At 42.6% G+C, this 21,659-nt stretch overlaps 1 protein-coding gene across 1 annotated transcript in view; it reads left to right on the forward strand.

Annotated features, from left to right (window-relative positions):
- Positions 1-21,659, forward strand: part of ophn1 (oligophrenin 1) — a 231,309-nt gene that overhangs the window by 172,169 nt on the left and 37,481 nt on the right. Inside the window, exons 20-22 of the mRNA XM_059976800.1 lie at positions 10,033-10,377; positions 17,083-17,245; positions 20,518-20,568. Of these exons, the coding sequence (XP_059832783.1) occupies positions 10,033-10,377; positions 17,083-17,245; positions 20,518-20,568 (559 nt within the window). The remainder of the gene's footprint in view (positions 1-10,032; positions 10,378-17,082; positions 17,246-20,517; positions 20,569-21,659) is intronic.

The raw sequence follows: 21,659 nt of genomic DNA on the forward strand, positions 1-21,659 counted from the left end.
TCTGAAGGTCACATTTCTAGATGCTGTGTCCTTGCCTGTTGCCATTATAATCTGATGATTCATTCAATGTATCCTCCCACTACTGACAGCTCACTGCTAGTCCAGCAGTTTGTCATCCACACTCATTCTCTCATATTCTTCTTGTTTCTTCCTCTGCTAAACCGGCACCATTTGAGTTCCCAATCTTTTAATCCCTTTTGGGTTACAGAATCTACCAATCTCTAATATAAAATTAAGTAATGACTTGAGTATTAATCCATTCAAATGGAGGAGAACTGCAAATTCTTCGAATATAGAAGAGTTACCTAAATGATTTAATTATTTTGTTACTTTTTGACAATGTCCCCAAATCTGAGACTGTACAATCATTAAAGATTAATAAAGATCTGTTCTATTTGTCACATGTATATTGAAACATACAGTGAAATGCATTGTTTGCATCGAAACAAATCAGGCTTGTATCTGGGAGCAGCCTGTTGTCACACTTCAGACACCAACATAGCATGCCCATAACTCACTAATCTAACTGTATATCTTTGAACTTCAGGGCTGTATATGGTGACATACACGTACTTTGATAATAAAATTACTTTGAATTTTGGAACGTGGGTAGAAAACAGAGCACCTGGAGGAAACATACAGGCATGGGGAAATGTACAAGCTCCTTACAGGAATTGAATCCCAATCAATGATTGCCGGTGCTGTAAATCATGCTGTCATGCCACCCTATCATTGGATTAAAATAAGAAATATATATAATAATTAAATCAGTAACGTTAAGGAGGGCAAAAAAATCTTGAAATCCAGATAGCGTTCTAGTAAAATTTGCACTGCAGTTCCTCCTTTGCTGGTGTATCCTCATTTAAATGTGGTGCATGAATATCAAGCAAAGAAAAAGCTGATAATTTACAGAAAAACTTTGACCCAGCAAGTACATGTCTGTAATTGATTTTGTAAATTGTTGTGCTAGAATCAATAAACAAGATGCTCATTCCTTGCCCCTCCCCCATTCTGTATAATGCATACTCTTCTGATTATTGATTAAGCCCATGTTACAAAGTCTTGGGTTACCTCCAAAATGGTTAAGGTTAACTGAAAAACATGAGATTCTGCAGGTGCTAGAAATCCAGATTAATGCTGGAGAAACTCAGCAGGTCAGGCAGCATCTGTGCAGAGGAATAAAGAGCCGACATTTATTCTCAGTGAAGGATCTCAGCCCAAACTCTTTATTAGAAACATAGATACAGAAACATAGAAATCCTACAGCACAATACAGACCCTTTGGCCCACAATGCTGTGCAGAACGTGTACTTACTTTAGAACTTACCTAGGGTTTACCCATAGCCCTCTATTTTTCTAAGCTCCATGTTCCTGTCCAAGAGTCTCTTAAAAGACCCTGTTGTATCCGCCGCCGGCAGCTCATTCCAGGCACTCACCATTCTACGTAAAAAGACATACCCCTGACATCTTCTCTGTACTTACTTCCAAGCACCTTAAAAGTGTGTCCTCTCATGTTAGCCGTTTCAGCCCTGGGAAAAAGCAAGTCTCTGACTATCCTCGCAATCAGTGCCTTTCATTATCTTACACATCTCTCTCAGATCACCTCTCATCCTCCTTTGCTCCAAGGAGAGAAGGCCGAGAACGCTCAACCTATTCTCATAAAACATGCTCCCCAATCCAGGCAGCATCCTTGTTAGTCTCCTCCGCACCCTTTCTATAGTTTCCACATCCTTCCTGTAGTGAGGCGACCAGAACTGAGCACAGTACTCCAAATCGAGTTTGACCAGGGTCCTATATTCAGATTCAATTTATTGTCATTTAGAAACCACAAATGCAATGCAGTTAAAAAATGAGACAACGTTCCCCCAGAATGATATCACAATAGCATATGACAAAACAGACTACACCAGAAAATCCACGTAACGTTTGGCAATCCCCAATCCAGAGTCCACTGTGTATTAATATTGCGCTACCGTCTAGCACGTTCCCCAGAAAGGAGCTCCAAATCCTCCATACAAAAACAAGACCAAGAACTATAGAGCTGTAACATTACCTCTTGGCTCCTAAACTCAATCCCACGATTAATGAAGGCCAATACACCGTATGCCTTCTTAACCACAGAGTCAACCTGCATAGCAGCTTTGAGTGTCCTATAGACTCAGACCCCAAGATCCCACTGATCATCCACACTGCCATTAATACTCTATCCTTTCATCATATTTGACCTACCAAAATGAACCACCTCACACTTACCTGGGTTGAACTCCATCTGCCACTTCTTAGCCCAGTTTTGCGCTCTATTGATATCCCACTGTAACCTCTGACAGCCCTCCACACTATCCACAACACCCCCAACCCTTGTGCCATCAGCAAATTTACTAACCCATCTTCACTTACTCATCAGGTCATTTATAAAAATTGTGAAGAGTAGGGGTCCCAGAACAGATCCCTGAGGCACACCACTGGTCACCGACCTCCATGCAGAGTATGACCCGTCTACAACCACTCTTTGCCTTCTGTGGGCAAGCCAGTTCCGGAACCACAAAGCAAGGTCCCCTTGGATCCCATTACTCCTTACTTTCTCAATAAGCCTTGCATGGAGTATCTTATCAAATGCCTTGCTGAAATCCATATACATTACATCTACTGCACCTCCACCAATGTGTTTGGCACATCCTCAAAAAATTCAATCAGGCTCGTAAGGCACGACCTGCCCTCGACAAAAGCCATACTGACTACTACTAATGCCTCTCCAAAAGTTCATAAATCTTGCCTCTCAGGATCTTCTCCATCAACTTACCAACCATTATTTCTTTCCATTATGAAGATTGGCCTGCTGAGTCTCTCCAGCATTTTGTGAAGTAGAATGACATACTCTTTAAACAATTGGAATGGAACTTGAACATTTTTGCATTCTTCTTCAGTTGTATTAAGGTCTTCTATGAACTGCATCACCTGTCCTGATGTTCGTTTCAGCTGAGCTAGTGTTGACAGCTTTATAGCACACACTTGATTGGAAATCAAAAGAGTAGACATTGTAGAGACTAGGGCAGTATAGTAGCATAGTGGTTAGCACAAAGCACAGGTGCCCTGGACTCAATTCCTGCTGCTGCCTGTAAGAAGTTTATATGTTCTCCGTGTGATCGCGTGGGTTCTCTCTGGGTGCTCCGGTTTCCTCCCACAGTCCAACAAAGTACCGGTTGATAGGTTAATTGGTCATTGTAAATTGTCTCATGATTAATCTATGATTAGGTCAGGGAATTGTTGGGTAGTACGGCTCGAAGGGCCGGAAGGCCCTATTCTGCGCTCTATCTCAATAAATAAATCTGTGTGTTTAGTTACTGATTAAGATTCAATAAATGCAGACTTGTTGATTTCTGTTCTATTATTTGTAAAATGTTTCATAGATCTAGTCTTAGAGTCATACAGCACGAAACAGCTTTTTCGGCCCAACTGGCCCATGCTGACTGAGATGCCACATCCAGCCTAGTTCCATTTGCCAGTGTTTGGCCTATAATCTGTAAACCTTTGAAACCCATGTACCTGTTTAAATGTCTTTTAAAAGTTGTCTTGTACTGCCTCAAGCACTTTCTCTGGCAGCTCATTAACATAAATACCATGTGTATAAAAAAAAAGCTGCCTCTCTAGTCCTCAAATCTTTTACCGCTCCCCGTCAACCTATGCCCTCTCATTTATGATACCCCACTTGTGAAAAAGACTGAGTGCTTTTACCCTGTCTATACCCCTGATGATTTTATACACCTCTCTAAGACCGGCTGTTGGCCTCCTCTGCTCTAAGGAGTAAAGCCCCAGCCCGCCCAACCTCTCCTTATAACTCAGTCATTCAAGTCCTGGCAACATCACTTTCTGCACACTTTCCAGTTTAGGAGCATGTTTCTGTCACAGGGTGACCAAAGCTAAACACAGTGCCCCAGGGCAAAGCACAGACAATGCCAGAAGTCGGGCAGCATCCATGGAAATGAACAAACCGTTGGCATTTCAGGCCAAAGCCCTTCTTCAGGACTGGGAAGGTGGCAGAACAAAAAGGTGGAGGGCTCCAAGTGTGGGCTCACCTGTGTCCCATAAAACTGCACCATAAACCCACCTCCCCAATTCATATTCTCAATGTCCTCACTTAAGAAACACAACTTGCCAAAATCCTTCTTCCCCTGCTTGTCTACCTGCCATTCCACTCCCAGAAAACCATGAACTTCTACTCCAAGGGCCCTCTGTTCTACAACACTCCAGGGTCCTGTTGTCCACTGTGAAAGTGACTTTCCAAAATGCAATGTCTCACACTTATCTGATGCAATTCCATTTGCCATCCCTCGGTCCACTGACTCAGCTGATCATTGCCCCTGTAGCCACTCTAGCACCTATTTTAGCGTCATGTGCAAACTTACTAACATGCCTCGTACATTCTTATCCCAATTGCTGGTACAGATAACAAAGAGTGGGCCCAGCACCAAGCCTTGAGGCACACCACTAATCATTAGCTTGTTCTAATTTAAGGTTGTTTTTAGCTGCGGATTATGCGCAGTTCCTTTGTTTAATTCAATAAGGAATGATTTATTCTTTGGCTATTTGACCAGAGTTTCTTGTAGAATTATTAACATTGCTGGCAGAAGAATGATTTCTTTTTCCCTAAAGCAAGTGCTTTAGAGTATTTTGAGAGGGAATATGTTTGAGCAGGCAATTGGATACCCTAGCTTAGTTGGTAAGACTAATTCTCAAACTGTGGTGTTCCTAAATTTGCCATCTCTGACCATAGACTCAATCCTTGGCACAGTCTCAAGTCACAACAAGGCAACCCCAAAGGGTAAAAACATTTTTATCGAGTGAACCTTGCAGGATAGTGTTATAGCTACTTTAAGCAGAAAATGTATTATTTAAAAGGGTGTGCCAGCAAATCTAACATTAGAAATGGTATAGTAACACAGTGGCTGTCGTAACACTTACGTTCACCCTGTGACCTCCGGGATTTCTCCAGGTACTCTGGTTTCTTCCCACATTCTGAAGATGTACGGGTTAGTAGGTTAGTTGGTTCTTTGGCTGTAATTGGTTGAAAAGGGCAGATTGGGCCGGGAGGGCCTGTTACTGTACTGTATCTGTAAATAAAATAAAAAATAAAAATAAAATAAAATAAAAATCTGTTTCAGAATCAAGTTTAATATTTGTTTGAGGCAGCAGTATAGTGCAATGCGCAAAAAACTGTAAATTACAAAAAGTAAATTTACATATAATTTATATGTATCAAATATATATATGTAAATTTACTTACTGTAAATAAACAAACACGCGCACACACACACACACACACACACACACACACACACACACACTCACTCACTCACTCTCTCTGCTGGAGAAACTCAGCAGGTCAGGCAGCATCTATGGAAAAGAGTAAACAGTTGACATTTTGGGCCGAGACCCCCTTCCACAGTCCTGAAGAAGGGTCTCATCTGAAAACGTTGACAGTTTACACTTTTCCATTGATGCTGCCTGACCTGCTGAGTTCCTCCAGCATTGTGTGTGTCCATTGCTTTGGATTTCCAGCATCTGCAGACTTTTTCGTATTTGTCTTGTGAACAGAATATTTTTTAAAAAAACACAATAAATATAAATACATAAGATAACTTATATACATACAGATTGCACTGTATGTCTCTAAAGTGACGCTAGGCACAGGAGTGTTGATACACAAGGTGACCCTGACAGGAAGCAATAAAGTTGTGTTGTTGGGAGCTGTGGAGGGGTGGGTTAGTGGGTGGAGGTGTTGATCAATCCTGCTGTTTCGGTAATGTAACTGTTTTTGAGTCTGGTGGTCTTGGTGTGGTTGCTACGTAGTCCCCTCCCTGTTGAGAGTGGGACAAACAGGGTGGGTGGAATCCCACATGATCTTGTTGGCCTTTATCTGGCAGCATTTTGTATATATGTCCGTGATGGTGGGTTGGCTGGTGCCACTGACGTCTGACGTGTTGGGTAGTTTTGGGTAGGGTTCAAGGGGCCAGACACTTGTGGTGATGAGATTCCATCTTTGAACGGATATATGATTTACCTCCTCTGCCTTCGGCCTTCTGCCAATGATGAATCTGACCCAAGATGGTTAATCAGATACTGGTGCCTGATTCATGTACTTGGCTGTGTTTAAGCAGGGTTGTGCCTTTGCTTTTAATATGTACACATGGGTTTTTGCTTCATTCAGCCAGCAGCAAACGGATGGCGATTTTTATAGCGCTGATCGTATATGTGTCTGAAGCTTCAGCCGCTAGGCGCCAGTGCCAGTCTCTTTCGTGAGACCAGCGGTGTCTGGTTTGATCAATTACTTGCAGCTGTTAGTTGGTTAAACGATCAAGATCCTTGTTTTGCATTTTTTAAAAAAATTTATATGGTTCTGCAGTTTAACTAGTCTTTGCATTGGAATCCTAATTATAGGACTAGGGTAAAAGGATTTGTATTCAGCGGACCTGTGGTAATGTTTCACTTTTCCCGTTTGCGGTGGGTGTGAATAGTGGCGTTCCTTCAGAAACACAGGGCTGTTCTTTACTGCCAGCCTCTTTGATTCCTGACGTGGGAGGTGATGTGGGAGTGAGCGGTGGGCATTCAATGTAACCTTGCTACTTTTCCCTGGCCTGTAATTGTAATGTGAGTGTAAAATCTCAGAGTCATTGTGATCCATCTTCCAGAAGTCAGATTCCTTGGCTAAGCATGACCCTTTAGAATGATCCTCAGCGTGGCATCAATCTAGCTAACTTGGAAGTCATTCCAGACCCTTAATTCCCTTTGTGGCAGATTTGAACTTTTATTTCCATTGGAGAACATCTATAACCCAAGGCGTTATCCAAACTTGCCTTAAAACAATACAAGCCCTTTGATATTAATCTTACTTTGTGAGAATCCCATGGATTGATTTCCTGACTTTTAAGGATCCAACCTATTTAACCTTCCGTTAGGGATTAATTGAGTTATTTGTGACAAGGAGAGTGGGGTGAATTGCACTGCTTTCACAAGTTATTTCCTTTCAAGTAGGCCAGAAATAATTGGGTATGAAAGATAAAATCAGCCCAATAGCTTTAAGGCCTGTTGTTATTCTGTGATTCTTGAGCAAATCAAAGCTGTTGCATCAGCCAAATTAGGAGCAAGTTTACTCTACATCTGTTTAATTTGTTTTCATTGTTTGTTCTGCAAGTGTCCTGATCAGCGGGTTTGTAGAGATCCCTGCTGTTGTCCATCACTGTGGGAGCATCCCTTGTTTTCACCTTGGAGTACGTTTTGAAGGGAGACAAATCGACACATGCTCAGGCTAAACAGAAAGACAGAACATCAGCAGCATTGTGGGACTGGTAGTTGGCCAGTAAATTGTCCACACTCTATTTGGAAATATGGGATGCCTCATGGGACAGAGTTGACTCACATTGGCAGAGAAATGCCCTGATATCTCCAAGTGTTTATGGTTTAAAGAAAATATTGGACCAGTCCAATGTTCCAGCAATCTTTCTGTTGTTGCCCTCGAAGGGATCAAATTGTATGCTGAGGTTTTGTAGAGCTTAGACAAGTACAACACAGTACAAGCCCTGTACGATGTTGTGCCGACCTTTTAATCTGCTCCAATCAACCTAATGCTTCCATCCCACATAGCCTCCATTTTACCTTCATCCATGTGTCTGTGTAAAAGTCTCTTAAATGCTCCTAATGTATTTGCCTTTACCACCATCCCTGCTGCAGGATTCATGCTCCCACAGATGTGAGTGTGTAAAAAAACAAAAACAGCTCGCACCCCCTCCTTACTTTTCTCCTATCACCTTAAAATTAGGTCCCCTCGTATTAGCTATTTCCACCCGGGGGTGGGGGAGGGGGAGCCTCTGTTGTCCTCGCTATCTATGCCATGGGTTCCTAATCTTCTTTATGCCATGGACTAATACCATTAAGCAAGGGATCCATGGACCCCAGGTTGGGAACCCCTGATCTATGCCCTTGTATCATCTTGTACACCTCAATCAAGTCTTTGCAAAAAGACTCCTAGCAGTCTGCCTCTGTAGGCTCCTCCTAAACAAGATTAGATTCTGTCATGTGGTGAAAGTGTCCGCACCTTTGTGTCATATTGGCCTTGAGTGACTAAACATTGAACCCCCCAGGCTTTCCTTCGAGGTGTAACACAATAGGGAAACAGGCCCTTTGGCCCATCTGATCCATGCTAACAAAGATTCCCATCTAAGGCAGTCCCATTTGCCCATATTTGACTTGTTCTCCTCAGAGCCTTTCCTCTCCGTGTATCTGTCCAAGTACCTCGTACCTGCCTCAGCCACTTCCCCTGAGAGCTTTGGCATACACTGGCCACCCTTTGAGTGGCAAAGTTGCCCCAAAAGCTCCTGTAATTTTCCCCCCATTCATCTTAAACTTATGCCTTCTAGATCTTGATTTTGCCAAACCTGCAAAACAGACAGTGCACACCATCCTGTCTATTCCCCTCAAAACTTTATACACCCTCAGAAAAGGTAAAATGAGGGAAAATACTCCAGTCCTCATCAAGGGATCAGAAGTAGAAAGGGTGAACAATTTCAAGTTCCTGGAATCAACATCTCTGAGGATCTATCCTGGGCCCAACATATTGATTCAGTTACAACAAAGGCATGATAGTGGCTACGTTTCATTAGGAGGTTCGGCATGTCACCCAAAACACTCGCAATTTTCTGCAGATGTACCGTGGAGAGTATTCTAAGTGGTTGCATCACCATCTGGTATGGGTGGGCGGTGTACTACACAGGATCGAAATAAGCTGCAGAAAGTTGTAAACTCAGTCAGCTCCATCATGGATACTAGTCTGTGTAGTATCCAGGGCATCTTCAAGGATCGATGCCTCAAAAAGGGGTCATCCATCATTAAGGAGCCCCGACACTCACATCATGCTCTCTTCTCATTGCTACAGTCAAGGAGGAGGTACAGAAGTCTGAAGGCACACACTCAGCAATTCAGGAACAGCTTCTTCCCCTCTGCCATCAGATTTCTAAATGGACATTTAACCCATGAACACTACCTCACTACTTTTTAATCACTTTATGCACTATTTATTTAACTTAACTTTATAAATATATTACTGTAATTTACAGCTTTTATTATAATGTAATATACTGCTGCTGCATAGCAGCAAATTTCACAATATATGCTGGTGATATTAAACCTACTTCTGATTCTCTGTAAGGTTACCCCTCATTCCCCTATGCTACAATGAAAAACGTTGAGTGTGATCTTTAGGCAGGCTCTTGTCCCTCCTGCCAGATGGCAGCAATGAGCAGAATGCAAGTCCTGGATAGTGAAGATCTTTAATGATGGATGCTATCCTCTTGAGGCACCACCGCCTTTTGAAGATGCCCTCGATAGTGGGGCGGGTTGTGCCCATAATGGAGCTGGCTGAGTTTACAACTCCGCAGCCCCTTTAGATTCTGTGCTTTGGAGCTTCTGTATCAGCTGTTGATGCAACTCTATAGAATGTTCTCCACAGTACATCTGTAGAAACTTCCTAGAGTCTTTGATGACTCACCAATCTCCTCAAACTCCTAATGAACTATAGCCACTAGCATGCCTTCATATTGACTGTATCAATAAGTTGGGATGAGGACAGATCCTCTGAGATGTTGATGCCCAAGAACCTGAAACCAATCAGCCTTTCACTGCTGAGCCAGTGTGTTCTCTTCCTGAAGCTCACAATCTGTTCCTTGGTCTTATTGACGTTGAGTGCAAGGTGGTTGTTGTGACACCATTCAGCCAGCCAACCTATTTCACTCTTGTACAGTTCAGTGTTTGTATAGTTTGGTGCTTTTTTTTTACCACAGGCCAGATAAGACTTTTTCTTTCAGTTACCTCCTTTGCAACTGAAGTCTTGGGATGATTATATTTAATATTCTTAACAACTTGTGGCATGTAAATATGAGCAATTGTCAGATCATTTATCTGTTTCAGAGGTGCCACTTGCTGGGACTGTTAGCATGTTTTAGTCTCTTGCTTGTGTAATATTGATTGTCTGTTGTTTTACAGATGGTGCAGGGAACACAAACCAAAACGCCAACGGCGGCAATGGGGTGGTACTGGGTGGTTGGGGCACCCCACCAAGCCCCATCCCACTGCAGCGCACAACAAAGCCAAACGTGGGCAGTCTACGAGTGACAGAAATGGAGCCTCCTGCTCGGCAAGCTGTGGGCAACCAGAGTCCGGAGTCAGACGTGGGAAAACTTGCACCAAAATTGAAAGATGGAAATCTGAGGCCGGTGACAAAGACTGTAAATGGGACTCTTTTGCCAGACCAGGGCTCTGGCAATGTCTCTCGAAAACCATCCTTTCAATCAAAGCCACTTTCTTCGAAAATGTTTTACACTGAGGATGGTAAATGCATTTGATATACTTTAATGTTGGATGGGCACGGGATATTAACCTTGCAATTTCTCTGGAAAGAAGCCACTCTCTTATTCCAAACTATACAGAATAATGTTGGGAATAAATAGGGTGAAAGCAAGCAGGACTTTTCCACTGAGGTTGGGTGAGACTAGAACTAGAAGTCATGGGTTAAATGTGAAAGGTGAAATATTTAAGCAGAACATGAGGGGAACAGCTTCATTCAGAGGCTGGTAGGTGTGTGGGGCGAGCTGCCAGCAGAATGTGTTTGCATTTTCGATTTGAACATTTAAAAGATATCTGGGTAAGAACATAGAAGGGAAGCGTATAGAGGGCTATGGCCCAGGTGCAAGTCGATGGGACTAGGCAGAATAATAGTTCGGCATGGCCTAGATGGGCCGAAGGGACTTTCTATGCTGTAGTATTCTATGCCTCCAACTCCTACCAGATTCATTTCACCATTTTAAACTGAATTAAACCTTAAAATCAAGAGTGACTGATTAATTAATTAGATGCCTGTTAGATGTTTAGGGCAGAATTGAAGGCCCTCCATCTCTGCCTGTCCTTGGCCAAATAGAAGGAATCTTCATTGCTGCTTCAGTAACATTTTTTTGCCTAGTCAGTGTCGATAGCCCTGAGCTAAACCCCTGAACGTGGACCACTCTTAGTCTGGTGTCTGCCCTTTGACCTGTTTGGTATGGGTGACCCTACCTAGGGCCAAAGCATAAGGCCCTGACTCCAGCCAACTCTCTGGGTCATTGAGGCACGCAGGCCTCCAAATCTTACAACAAGGCTGTGGTCGTCTTGGGAGTGTGACTGATAAGCTGACTTATTTCACTGGCTTACTTTCACCCTCATTCCAGTAAATAGAACAACATACAGGAATCATACGACATTTTATTTGAACAAAGAGGTGAATGACAAGTTAGAGTCACAAACCTCAGCTATAGTGCCATCACAGTGACCCATTCCCCACCTTACCTGGAAAATTGGGAATCCAGGTGAAGCCAACTGAATCAATGAGGTGAGAGGTTTGCTCAACTGCTGATTTATGTACACAGCACATGTCAGGCTACTCTGACCTCTTGGAGTGTTTGTTGTTAAAGCACACACAAACTTTAAACACTTAAGATAATCTGAGCGTTTAAAGTTTGTGTGTGCTTTAGATAAGATTATTGTATTATGAGATTATAAAATTAGCTTTATTTGTAACAAATAAATTGAAACAGATTGAAATATGTCATTTGCGTCAGCGACTGGCACCGTGCGAATATGTGCTGGGGGCAGCCCATAGGTGTCAGCAGACTTCCAGCGCCAACAGAGCGTGCCCACAACTCACAAACCCTAACTGATCCATATGTCTTTGGAATATGGGAGGAAACCCACACAGTCGGGGGAACATACAAATTCCTTACAAACAGTGGCAGGAACAGTGTTACAATAGCTACTACGCCACTGTGCTGCCCACTGACATGAAGCGTGACAATTGACTCATCAGGCTGGTACCTTGGAAGCCACCAGGAATGTACGAGAGGGGATTTGTCATGGTGACTAGTAGACTTTTTGGAATAAGTGACTGACATCAGGAGAGGGCAGCTGAGTCATTGATGAGTACATCTTGCAAGCTGAGCTGAGGGTGCGTGGTGTTCGATGTGCAGAATGGATTAGTTAATAATAGGCAAAGGGGCAATTGGGTCAAATTAGTCTGGTTGACCCTAAGGTCCAGAAATATACACTGAGCCTATAAAAGTATTCACCCCCACCCCCCTGGAAGGTTTCATGTTTTATTGTTTTACAACATTGAATCACAGTGGATTTAATTTTGCTTTTTTCTCACTGATCAAACCGAAAAAGACTGTTTAGTGCCAAAGTGAATACAGATCTCTACAAAGTGATGTAAATTAATTACAAATATAAAATACAAAATAATTGATTGCTTAAGTATTCACCCCCTTCAAGTATTTAGTAGATGTACCTTCAGCAGCAATTCCAGCCTTGATTTTGTGTGGATAGGTCTCTATCAGCCTTGCACATCTGGACACTGTAATTTTCCCCCATTCCTGTTTGCAAAACTGCTCAGATTGCATGGGGGTCATGGGTGAACAGTCCTTTTCAAGTCCAGCCATGAATTCCCAATTGGACTGAGGTCTCTGACTTGGGAACTCCAGGACATTAACTTTGCCGTTTTTAAGCCATTCCTGTGTATCTTTGGCTTTATGCTTGTGGTCATTGTCTTGCTGGAAAACAAATCTTCTCCCAAGTCGCAGTTCTCTTGCAGACTGCATCAGGTTTTCCTCCAGGATTTTCCTGTATTTTGCTGCATTCATTTTACCCTCCTCTACCTTCACAAGCCTTCCAGGGCCTGCTGCAGTGAAGCATCCCCACAGCATGATGCAGACACCACCATGCTTCACGGTAGGGACGATGTGTTTTTGAGATTTTGATGATGTGCGGTAAACATGGCATTTAATCAGATGGCCAAAAAGCTCAGATTTGGTTTCTTCAGAGCATGGAACCTTCTTCCAGCTGACTTCAGAGTCTCCCACATGCCTTCTGGCAAACTCTAGCTGAGATTTCATAGGAGTTTATTTCAACAGTGGCTTTTTCTTTGTCACCCTCCCATAAAGCTGCGACTGGTGAAGCACCCGGGCAAAAGTTGTTGTCTGTGTGGTCTCTCCCATTTCAGCCACTGAAGCTTGTAACTCCTCCAGTGTTGTCATAGGTCTCTTGGTGGCTTCTCTCACTAGTCCTCTGCTTGCACAGTCACTCGGCAAATCTGGCCTGCTCTAGGCAGATTTACAGCTGGGCCATATTCTTCCCATTTCTTGATGATTGACTTAACTGTATTCCAAGGGATTTTCTGTGACTTTTAAATGTTTTTGTATCCATCTCCTGACTTGTGGTATTCAATAGCTTTTACATGGTTTTGCTTGGAGTGTTATTTTCTCTTCATGGTTATTTTATGTGGGGATACTGACTCACCAGCAGTTGGACCTTCCAGACACAGGTGTATTTTTACTGCAATCAAAACACCTTGTCTGTGGACAGGTCTCCATTTCACTAATTATGTGACTTTTAAAACCAATTGGTTGCACTAGTGATGATTTGGTGTGTCAGATTAAAGAGGGGTCAACATTTATGCAATTGGTTATGTGTTTTATATTTGGAGTTAATTTAGATCACTTTGTAGAGATCTGTTTTCACTTTGACACAAGGGTCTTTTTCCATTTGTCAGTATCAAAAAAAATCAAATTAAATCCACGGTGATTCAATGTTGCTAAACAATAAAACATGAAAACTTACAAGAGGGGTGACTATTTTTTGTAGGCACTGTACATGGGTCGAGTTGAGGGGAGTGGGAAGGGTCAGTTAGGCTAAAATTGGGTAAGACAGCGTGGTCACGCTCGCATCAGAGGCTGGTTTATGTCTTATATCTGACAGTATATATATTTTAAAAGGTTAGCTTTATTTGTTAAATGTACATTGAAACATACAGTGAAATATGTTGTATTAAATTAAATCAGTGAAGATTGTACTGGGCAGCCCACAAGTGTCTCCACACTTCTGGCACCAACGTAGCAAGCTCACAGCTCACTAACCCTAACTGTGTGACTTTGGAATGTGCAAGGAAACTGGAGAACCCACGAGGTCACAGGGAGAGTGTTAAAACTCTTTACAAACCCCTGTGGGTATCAAACTCTGACCTTATGCTATAAAGGATTGCATGGTCCTTACGCACTGTACTGCCTGATAAAAAGGCAGCTTAAAACTTCGGCAATACACACAAAATGCTGGAGGAACACAGCAGGCCAGGCAGCTTCTTTCTCACTGATGCTGCCTGGCCTGCTGAGTTCCCCAGCATTTTGTGTGTAGTGCTTGGATTTCCAGCATTTGCAGAATTTCTCTTACTTGTGGCTAAAAACTTTTCTCGGTGATAGAACTTGGCTGAGGCAAGGGAGAGCAGTATGCAGAAACTGTGCAGTTCAGTGTCTTCATTACTGATTTATTGCTTCTGATTTTTCAATATTCCTCGAAAACCGACCCCATTAAGGTTTGCAAGCACCTTGCTTAATACTACCTGAACAGTGACCCTAATAAATCCTTCCTGGTGCTTACAGCACCTATAGACAGATATTGGATTCAAACAAATTTAATAAAGTTTGCTGGTGGTTTAAAACCTCCAGTTTCTATTTCATCTCCAAGGGCTAGACATGCAAAATAAATTAAGTGCAGAACCTCGTGCTCTCCAATCATGACCCAAGATGTTTTCTGGTCACCCCTCAGCACAGCAAGGCAGGAAGTAAATGCTTTCATTTCAGTAATGAAACATTAATGGAGAGCTGCTTTAATTTTCCATTTGAGGGTCCTTTTGCACCAGACTGCAGTGTCTGCCGTCTCTCAGATGCGAGGATCATGGGCTTCTGCTCCAGTCCCATTTCATTTATCACCTGGTGGGCACACTTTCACGAGCTCTCTGACAATTGCATACTAATCCAACAGATCTAGGCATCCGCATCTAACGTAGAGGGTTAGATCTTCACATCTCAATGAAGTACACAAATTTTCTCCGCATGTGAATGGAATTCTGAATATTCCAGGATGTAGTCCTTAGCTTTGAAATTCTGATCAGTTTGCAAATGATTTGCTTCTTACCAACATGGCTGATGCCTTTGTGACTGAGGAAGCATTTTGCCTCAGATTAATATAAAACGGTGAGAGGGAATATAGAGGGGCATCAGTGGATGAGTACTAAGTGGCCACTTTATTAGGTACACCTGTACACCTCATTAATGCAAATATCTAATCTGCCGAAGGTGGCAGCAACTCAGTGCGTAAAAGCATGAGTCAAGAGGTTCACTCGTTCAGACCAAACATCAGAATGGGGAAGAAATATGATCTAGGTGACTTTGGAGCGACTGTTGGTGCCAGATGGGGTGGTTTGAGTATCTCAGAAACTTCTGATCGCCTGTGACTTTCACACACAACAGTCTCTAGAGTTTACAGAGAGTAGTGTGAGAAGCAAAAATAAAATCCTGTGAGTGGCAGTTCTGTGGGCGAACGCCTTGTTAATGAGAGGGGTCTGAAAAGAAGGTGATAGTAACTCAAATAAGTTACTATGTTGGTGCACAGAGGAACATCTCTAAACACACAACACATTGATCTTTGAAGTAGATGGACTACAGCGGGAGAAGACTAACCCAGGTTCTAGTCCTGTATCTAATAAAGAGGCCACTGAATGTATGTTACCTCTCCTTCATGAATCGTGAGGATTAAGAAGGACCTAGGTTTGGTCTCTTCTTTATGTTAATTTAATTTAGATTGACAGAGATAGGGGAGCTCCTTAGCCAATGTTCTGCAATAGAATGTAGACCTGCAGGAGTGTGGTGGGAACCATTGTGGTCATGTAATTTGTCAATCTCTGTCCGTGGCTCAGTTTGGAGGTGGTAATTTGGCGACTGGTGTTATGGCTACATCCTGTTAATGATTAATCTGGAGCTGAGGAAAGTGGAGTGGGAGCAACAACCCTTTCGGCTTGAGAAAACGTATCTGGATATTCATAATATTTTACACTCAGACTTTTTATGAATAGCTGAACCTAAAACTGAGCTCATGAATGTTAAGTTTGAAAGATTTAAGAATTGAGAGGGTACTCTCGTAGAGAGGGCAATGCGGGGAAGGGATGCTAGGTTTGAGAAAATTATTGTAATAAGTTGGTCATAAAAGAATTATAATTTTCAAAACAGCTGACTAGAATGAGCCAAGATCAGTGCAAGCAGATCAAGCATATGTCTTTGTTGCTGCCGCGTGGCAGCAACAGCAAAGGCTGCCTTTTGTGAGACTGCTTTCAGCCGCCATTTTACAGATTTTTTTCCTGATCTGCTTTTTTGCTCAGGGATGGCCTGATCAGACAATTGAAAGTGGTCACAGTGGGGCCCCTGTCAATAAACTGCTAAACCAGACATAATTTCTAAATAAGGAGTTGTGTGTGAGCTATTCTTTGAGACGGTGGGAACTGCAGACTTATGGAAGGGCAATCTGCGTGAACTGAAGTCGCCTGAGCCCAGTGTCTGGCTCCAGGTGCCTGGAAGTGCTTTGAATGAGCTTGACTTGGGCAGAGACAAGGGAATGACACCAGAGGTAGGACTTTACTTTGGAAGAAGAGCTGCAAGGTAATCCTACCTGTCGCCTTGGGCCAGGTCGGCCAGAACCAACGGAATTTAAATGCTAACGATGCACAACTGATGAGGAAAGGAAATAAGAATGAAGAAAATCAGAGGGAGAGCAAGGAGAACTGTGGAGACTAGTTGCTGCATGGAAGACCCCTGCCTCGTCACCACCTGGTGAAGGGAGCAGGATCAGTTACCTGGTCAACAGGAGATCCTCTATTGCGGATCAGTCGGTAGCGATAAATTGCAGAGGTAGTTCAGGTGAGTATTGTTACTGCAGCATAGTTGCATTCAGAACTGCGAAGAAGGGGTGGGCATAATTTGTCTGGATACAGTAAAACACGAACCTTGAATGCATTAAGATTTGTGCAGTGATCTACCCAACTTGTGATGTTGCCCCAGGGGTCAACAAGCAGTTGAAATCTTTCTGTGTGAAATTCACACGTGTCTGATGGTGGGGATGGTCATTTCTCAGTGACAGTGCCATACTTGAGTGAGTAAACCTTTTCTCCCCCCCTCTCCTCTTCAGGTGACTATAGTAATGTTATCATACCTCGAGCCCACCAGGAGAAAAGCTCGTCAGTCCTGCAGCGTCCTCCCATGAGACCACCAGACCCTCCTTGTCGGGACAAGATCCCTCCACCCGTGAAAACAGAGCCACCGAGCAGCATGGAGGACACTCCGCCGTCAGTGTAAGCTCAGGTTTCTGGTGAATAACTCCTATCTTGTCTAATTGATCCAAGTCAAATGGCTGACTTTATGGACAATGTATACAGTACTGTGTAAAAGTCCTGTGATTAGGCTAGGCTTAAGTCAGTGGGTTGCTGGGCAATGCGCTTGGTGGGCTGGAAGAGCCCATTCTGAACCATATCGTTAAATAAAATTTTAAAAATTAAGGGCAATTAAACAGCACACGGATGATAGAAAAATGGCAGGCCACATAGGAGGGATGGGCTAGAGTGATCTTGGACTAGGTTAAAAGGTCAGCACAACATCATGGGCCAAAGGAACTGTACTGTACTGTGGTGCTCCATGTTCTAAAGACAACTGGGGGAGAGGAATGGGGAAATCACTTAACAAGTTGGGGTGCGAGGGGGTTTAGTGGCAAAATGAGGAAGAGAAAGGTGAGAGTGATGGGGTTGGAACTTGTGAAGGAAGATAAAGCAAATGGGTACCGGAGCAAATGTAAACTCGAGGTAAATAAGTTCTTTGACACCTAGAAAACCAGATAGGATACAATAATTGAACACAATATCAAGAATATATGAACTTAACTGATTCACTTTAAAATTCATGAAGTCTTTTTTTAAGAATTGAATTTTCTTTGAGCCTCCAAGCAACACAACACCTGCAGATTTGTTTCTGAAATGTCTTAATTACTGACAAAATATAAAGTCTTAGCCCACTATGTCAGTTAGTGCTGTGGTCTCATTTAGCTGATAATGTTTAACAAACATGCGTGGGTTCTTCGTGTAATCAATTCACTTAGAAACAGTGTAAAATGAGGGAGAAGAAGAACACTTTTGGCTGCAAAGATGGACTGAGTTGTGAGCTGGAGCTGTTGATGGGAGTGATCTGCAAGATTCTTCTGATTTGGCACTTCCGATGGATTTCTTGCTTCCAATTGCAGGACAGTTCACTACCTTCATTTTTGGAGGAGGAAGACGACCATTGGAGTTTAAATTGCCCTGCATCACTTCCATCCCAGGAACCTGAAGCATTTTGAATCCATGCCTTTAGAGGTCAGAAAATGTTATATAGCACTGCAAGACTATGAATAGCAAAGACTTTTACAGAAAAAGAACCAAGGTTGTAAACCCATTTACAGTCTCATTCCTTTTGAGTACAGGTTTGTTTGCCAATGGCCATTTCCATCCTTTACTGTATGAAGTTAAATCCCACTTGAGCACAGTTTAGATGAATTGAGCCAACACTCACAGAGAGAATTTAGCATCTGAAGTATGTGTTGTCTGAAGATAGATTGCTTTGCTTCAGAGCAGTTTTATTATATTCTGTTCAAATATGATTTTTGTTGTTTTAAATTTTGATGGTTTGCATGCAACAACATCTCTTCAATGCCGGAGTTTGCACTCAATTAACAACCTGCTCAGTAAGCATCCTACTTTTGTAAACAGATCCATTATTTGGCATCTGTACCAGTCCTGAAGAGAGTCTCAGCCCAAAACATAGATTGTTTATTCATTTCCATTGATACTGCCTGACCCACTGAATTCCTCCAGGATTTTGTGCGCGTTGACCTGTACCAATTGCAGGTTTGAACCCCTAGTAGTTAGTCCTATTATTTTGTGCGACTGGCCATACTCTAAATCATTCGCCTTCATCAACCTTGCTTGAAGTTTTGAAGCTGCTCAAAATGTAAGATGTTGATAGTTTATTGACATATTATTTTAGGGCATCTGCAGTCAGATTCCAATGAAAATACCTCTCTGTATTTCTTCAAATTTCAGAGGGAAGTTTAGTTTACTAATTTCCTTTATAAAAGCACCATTTAATGCCAGGTTACCCCATCACCCCAGATTTATGAAGTACTAGGCAATGTGAGGAACTTCGTGCTCCACTTTTCATTTTGATCTTCCATTTTAATGAGTCAAGTGGCTCTAGGAAGGTGACAATTAATTTACTCTTAACTTTCCAGATCCAAGTGATCCCCTGATCCAGTGATTAACATTGCGAGAAGTTAATGACCAAAATAAACCCAGAACTTGTTTATTGCAGCTCCCCTGAACTTGGAGGAAGCCCATCGTAGGTCATGAAGGCGGGTCCATAGCTTTTACAAGGCTGTTTTAACCATTTGTTTGTCCTTTCTCCTCCTGTGACTCGTAGTTCCTTCTTCTGCTTGCACAATATGCCTTTGTGATAAGTTCATAAATACAGGAAGGAGCTTGAAATTGGACCAGATTATTTTGTGCAGAACCCTCGCCAGATGAATGACCTGGAACCTGGCAGGTGCCATTGAAACCCCACCATGGCAGCTGAGTCAGATACGCCTTGTTCTGATTTCCTCTTTCTCCATCTTTCCTTTACTCATTCTGCTCTCTGCTCGCTTTCAGTCTTCTGAAGGCAGTGACTGCAGTGCAGTCTTAAAGCTGTAACTGTTAAGACGGAGGTGCAGCTATAACAGTTACACTAAGACTCTTCCAGAGCTGCTGTCCGCATGTGAGAAGACAGACAGAAGAAGCCACGGCTGGATTTTGTCTTCTCCTCACCGTCTTCTGCGATTTTTCTTTTTGATTTTATGTGCTTTTTCTGAAACTTCTATTCCATTGACCCTCATAGCACTGCACCTACTTCCACTCTCCATCACTTCCATCCCCTCAGCCCAACCCTCATCTCCCACTTCTGGCTGACATGCTTGGCCTCTGCATTAAATTCAAGAGCTCCTTGAACAGTATTTTTGTCCCTTTTGGAGTAGGAGTTAGGGATGTGGCGAGAATCACATTAAATTGCTTTTTTAGGAGACTTTCCAAGCTCGAATTATCTCTGAGTACATCATGTAGATCCTTGTGATTTTTTCCCCCCTCTCTATTTGTTTTGGGTTTTGAATTTCAGTCCAAATGGGTCAACAAATTGAAAACACTTCCTTAAAGGAAATTGCAAGCTGTTCTTTATTTCTCCCGTTGGCCCACACTTTCTCTTTAAATGTAGTTTCTGGATGAGCAGTACCCCAGCCCCAGGGTCAGCAGGCAAGCCGGGTTCACTGGGAGACTCTGCCCTGCAGCCCTGTGTCATAGAGAATTGGGACAAAGAGGAGTCGCTCCATTTCGGCGTGTGGTCAGCCCTGAGGCTGCCATGTGTGAACATCCAATATATTCTTGAGTGAGAAAGATTCTGCATCCTTTCTAGGTATTCATCCGCTGGAACATAAAGCCATAATCTTTCCTTTTGGTTTTATAGTGGTTAACCTTTTCCAAGGGAATGCTTAGACTACTGTTTTAATTTACAGGGTCGCTTCCAGAGCCAAGTTTTTTGAAAAGGCTGCGAGAGTATCAGGCAGGTAAGAGACAATGATTACTATTGATTCTCCATTATTTTGTCTGCAGGAATTTGTTTTATACACGATGAGTGCTTATGGGAGGGTAAATTCTGTGAGGAAGGCTTAATCCAATGGATTTTTGAAGTGAAGATGATTTCTCGCCGTGACTTGTGCTGAAATCGAGTGTTCCACTGTATAATTTCTGATGCTGGACAAGTTTTCCAGTGTTCTGCACTTATGAATAATTGCATAGAATCACAGAAGGTTTGGGAAACTGCTTCACATTTGAGCCAAATGTTGTGGCATTTTTAGGCGGGCAGCGGAGAAAGAACTGAAGGCTTTATTCTCACTTTGCTGTTAGGTCTTGGCTACGTCACTTTGGGATGCACAGAGAGTGGGTGCTACCTGCTGGTGGGGGTGGGAAACTGCCATGAAACTTCAGAGGTTGTTCTGATTGCTCATTGTAACTTTGGCAGAAAATGGATGGAAAATGCAATACTGGATTATCCCTCCAGTCTTCCACAGGAAAAATGGCGAAAGGTTAGGAGAACTCTTGAATTCCCTTGTGATTAACCTTTGGCAATTGATATAATGGAGCTGTTAGAAGTACTTTTGGATGAGCTGCTGACATTTGTTTCTCTCCTTTCAAACATTCAGTACAGTAAACATTAAAGGGTAACATAGGTTGGAATCAATAGTCCTAGGGATAGGACAAGGATTCTGAGGAAGCTAAATTTGCCGTGGTTTTACTTGTGCATGTTGGGGAGTGAGATTGTTGGAAAGTTGAAGGTGATATCAATAAGATTGAAAGAATGCAAAGAAAATTTACAAGGATGTTGCCAGGACTAGGAAACCCAAGTTACAGAGAAAGTTGAAGTCTAGGACGTTATTCCATAGAGCGTAGGAGTATGAGTTCAAGGTTAATACTGAAGTGCAAACGTACATATATGTCACCATTTACAACCCTGAGATCATTTTCTTGCAGGCATACTCAGTGAATCCAAAAAACATAATAGAATCAACGAAAGACCACACCCAATGGGACAGGCAAACAACAATGTACAAAAGACAACAAATTGTACAAATACAAAAGAAGAAAATACGAGAAATAA

The sequence above is a fragment of the Hypanus sabinus genome, chromosome 8 (assembly GCF_030144855.1).
Source record: "Hypanus sabinus isolate sHypSab1 chromosome 8, sHypSab1.hap1, whole genome shotgun sequence".
NCBI classification, from domain to species: domain Eukaryota; kingdom Metazoa; phylum Chordata; class Chondrichthyes; order Myliobatiformes; family Dasyatidae; genus Hypanus; species Hypanus sabinus.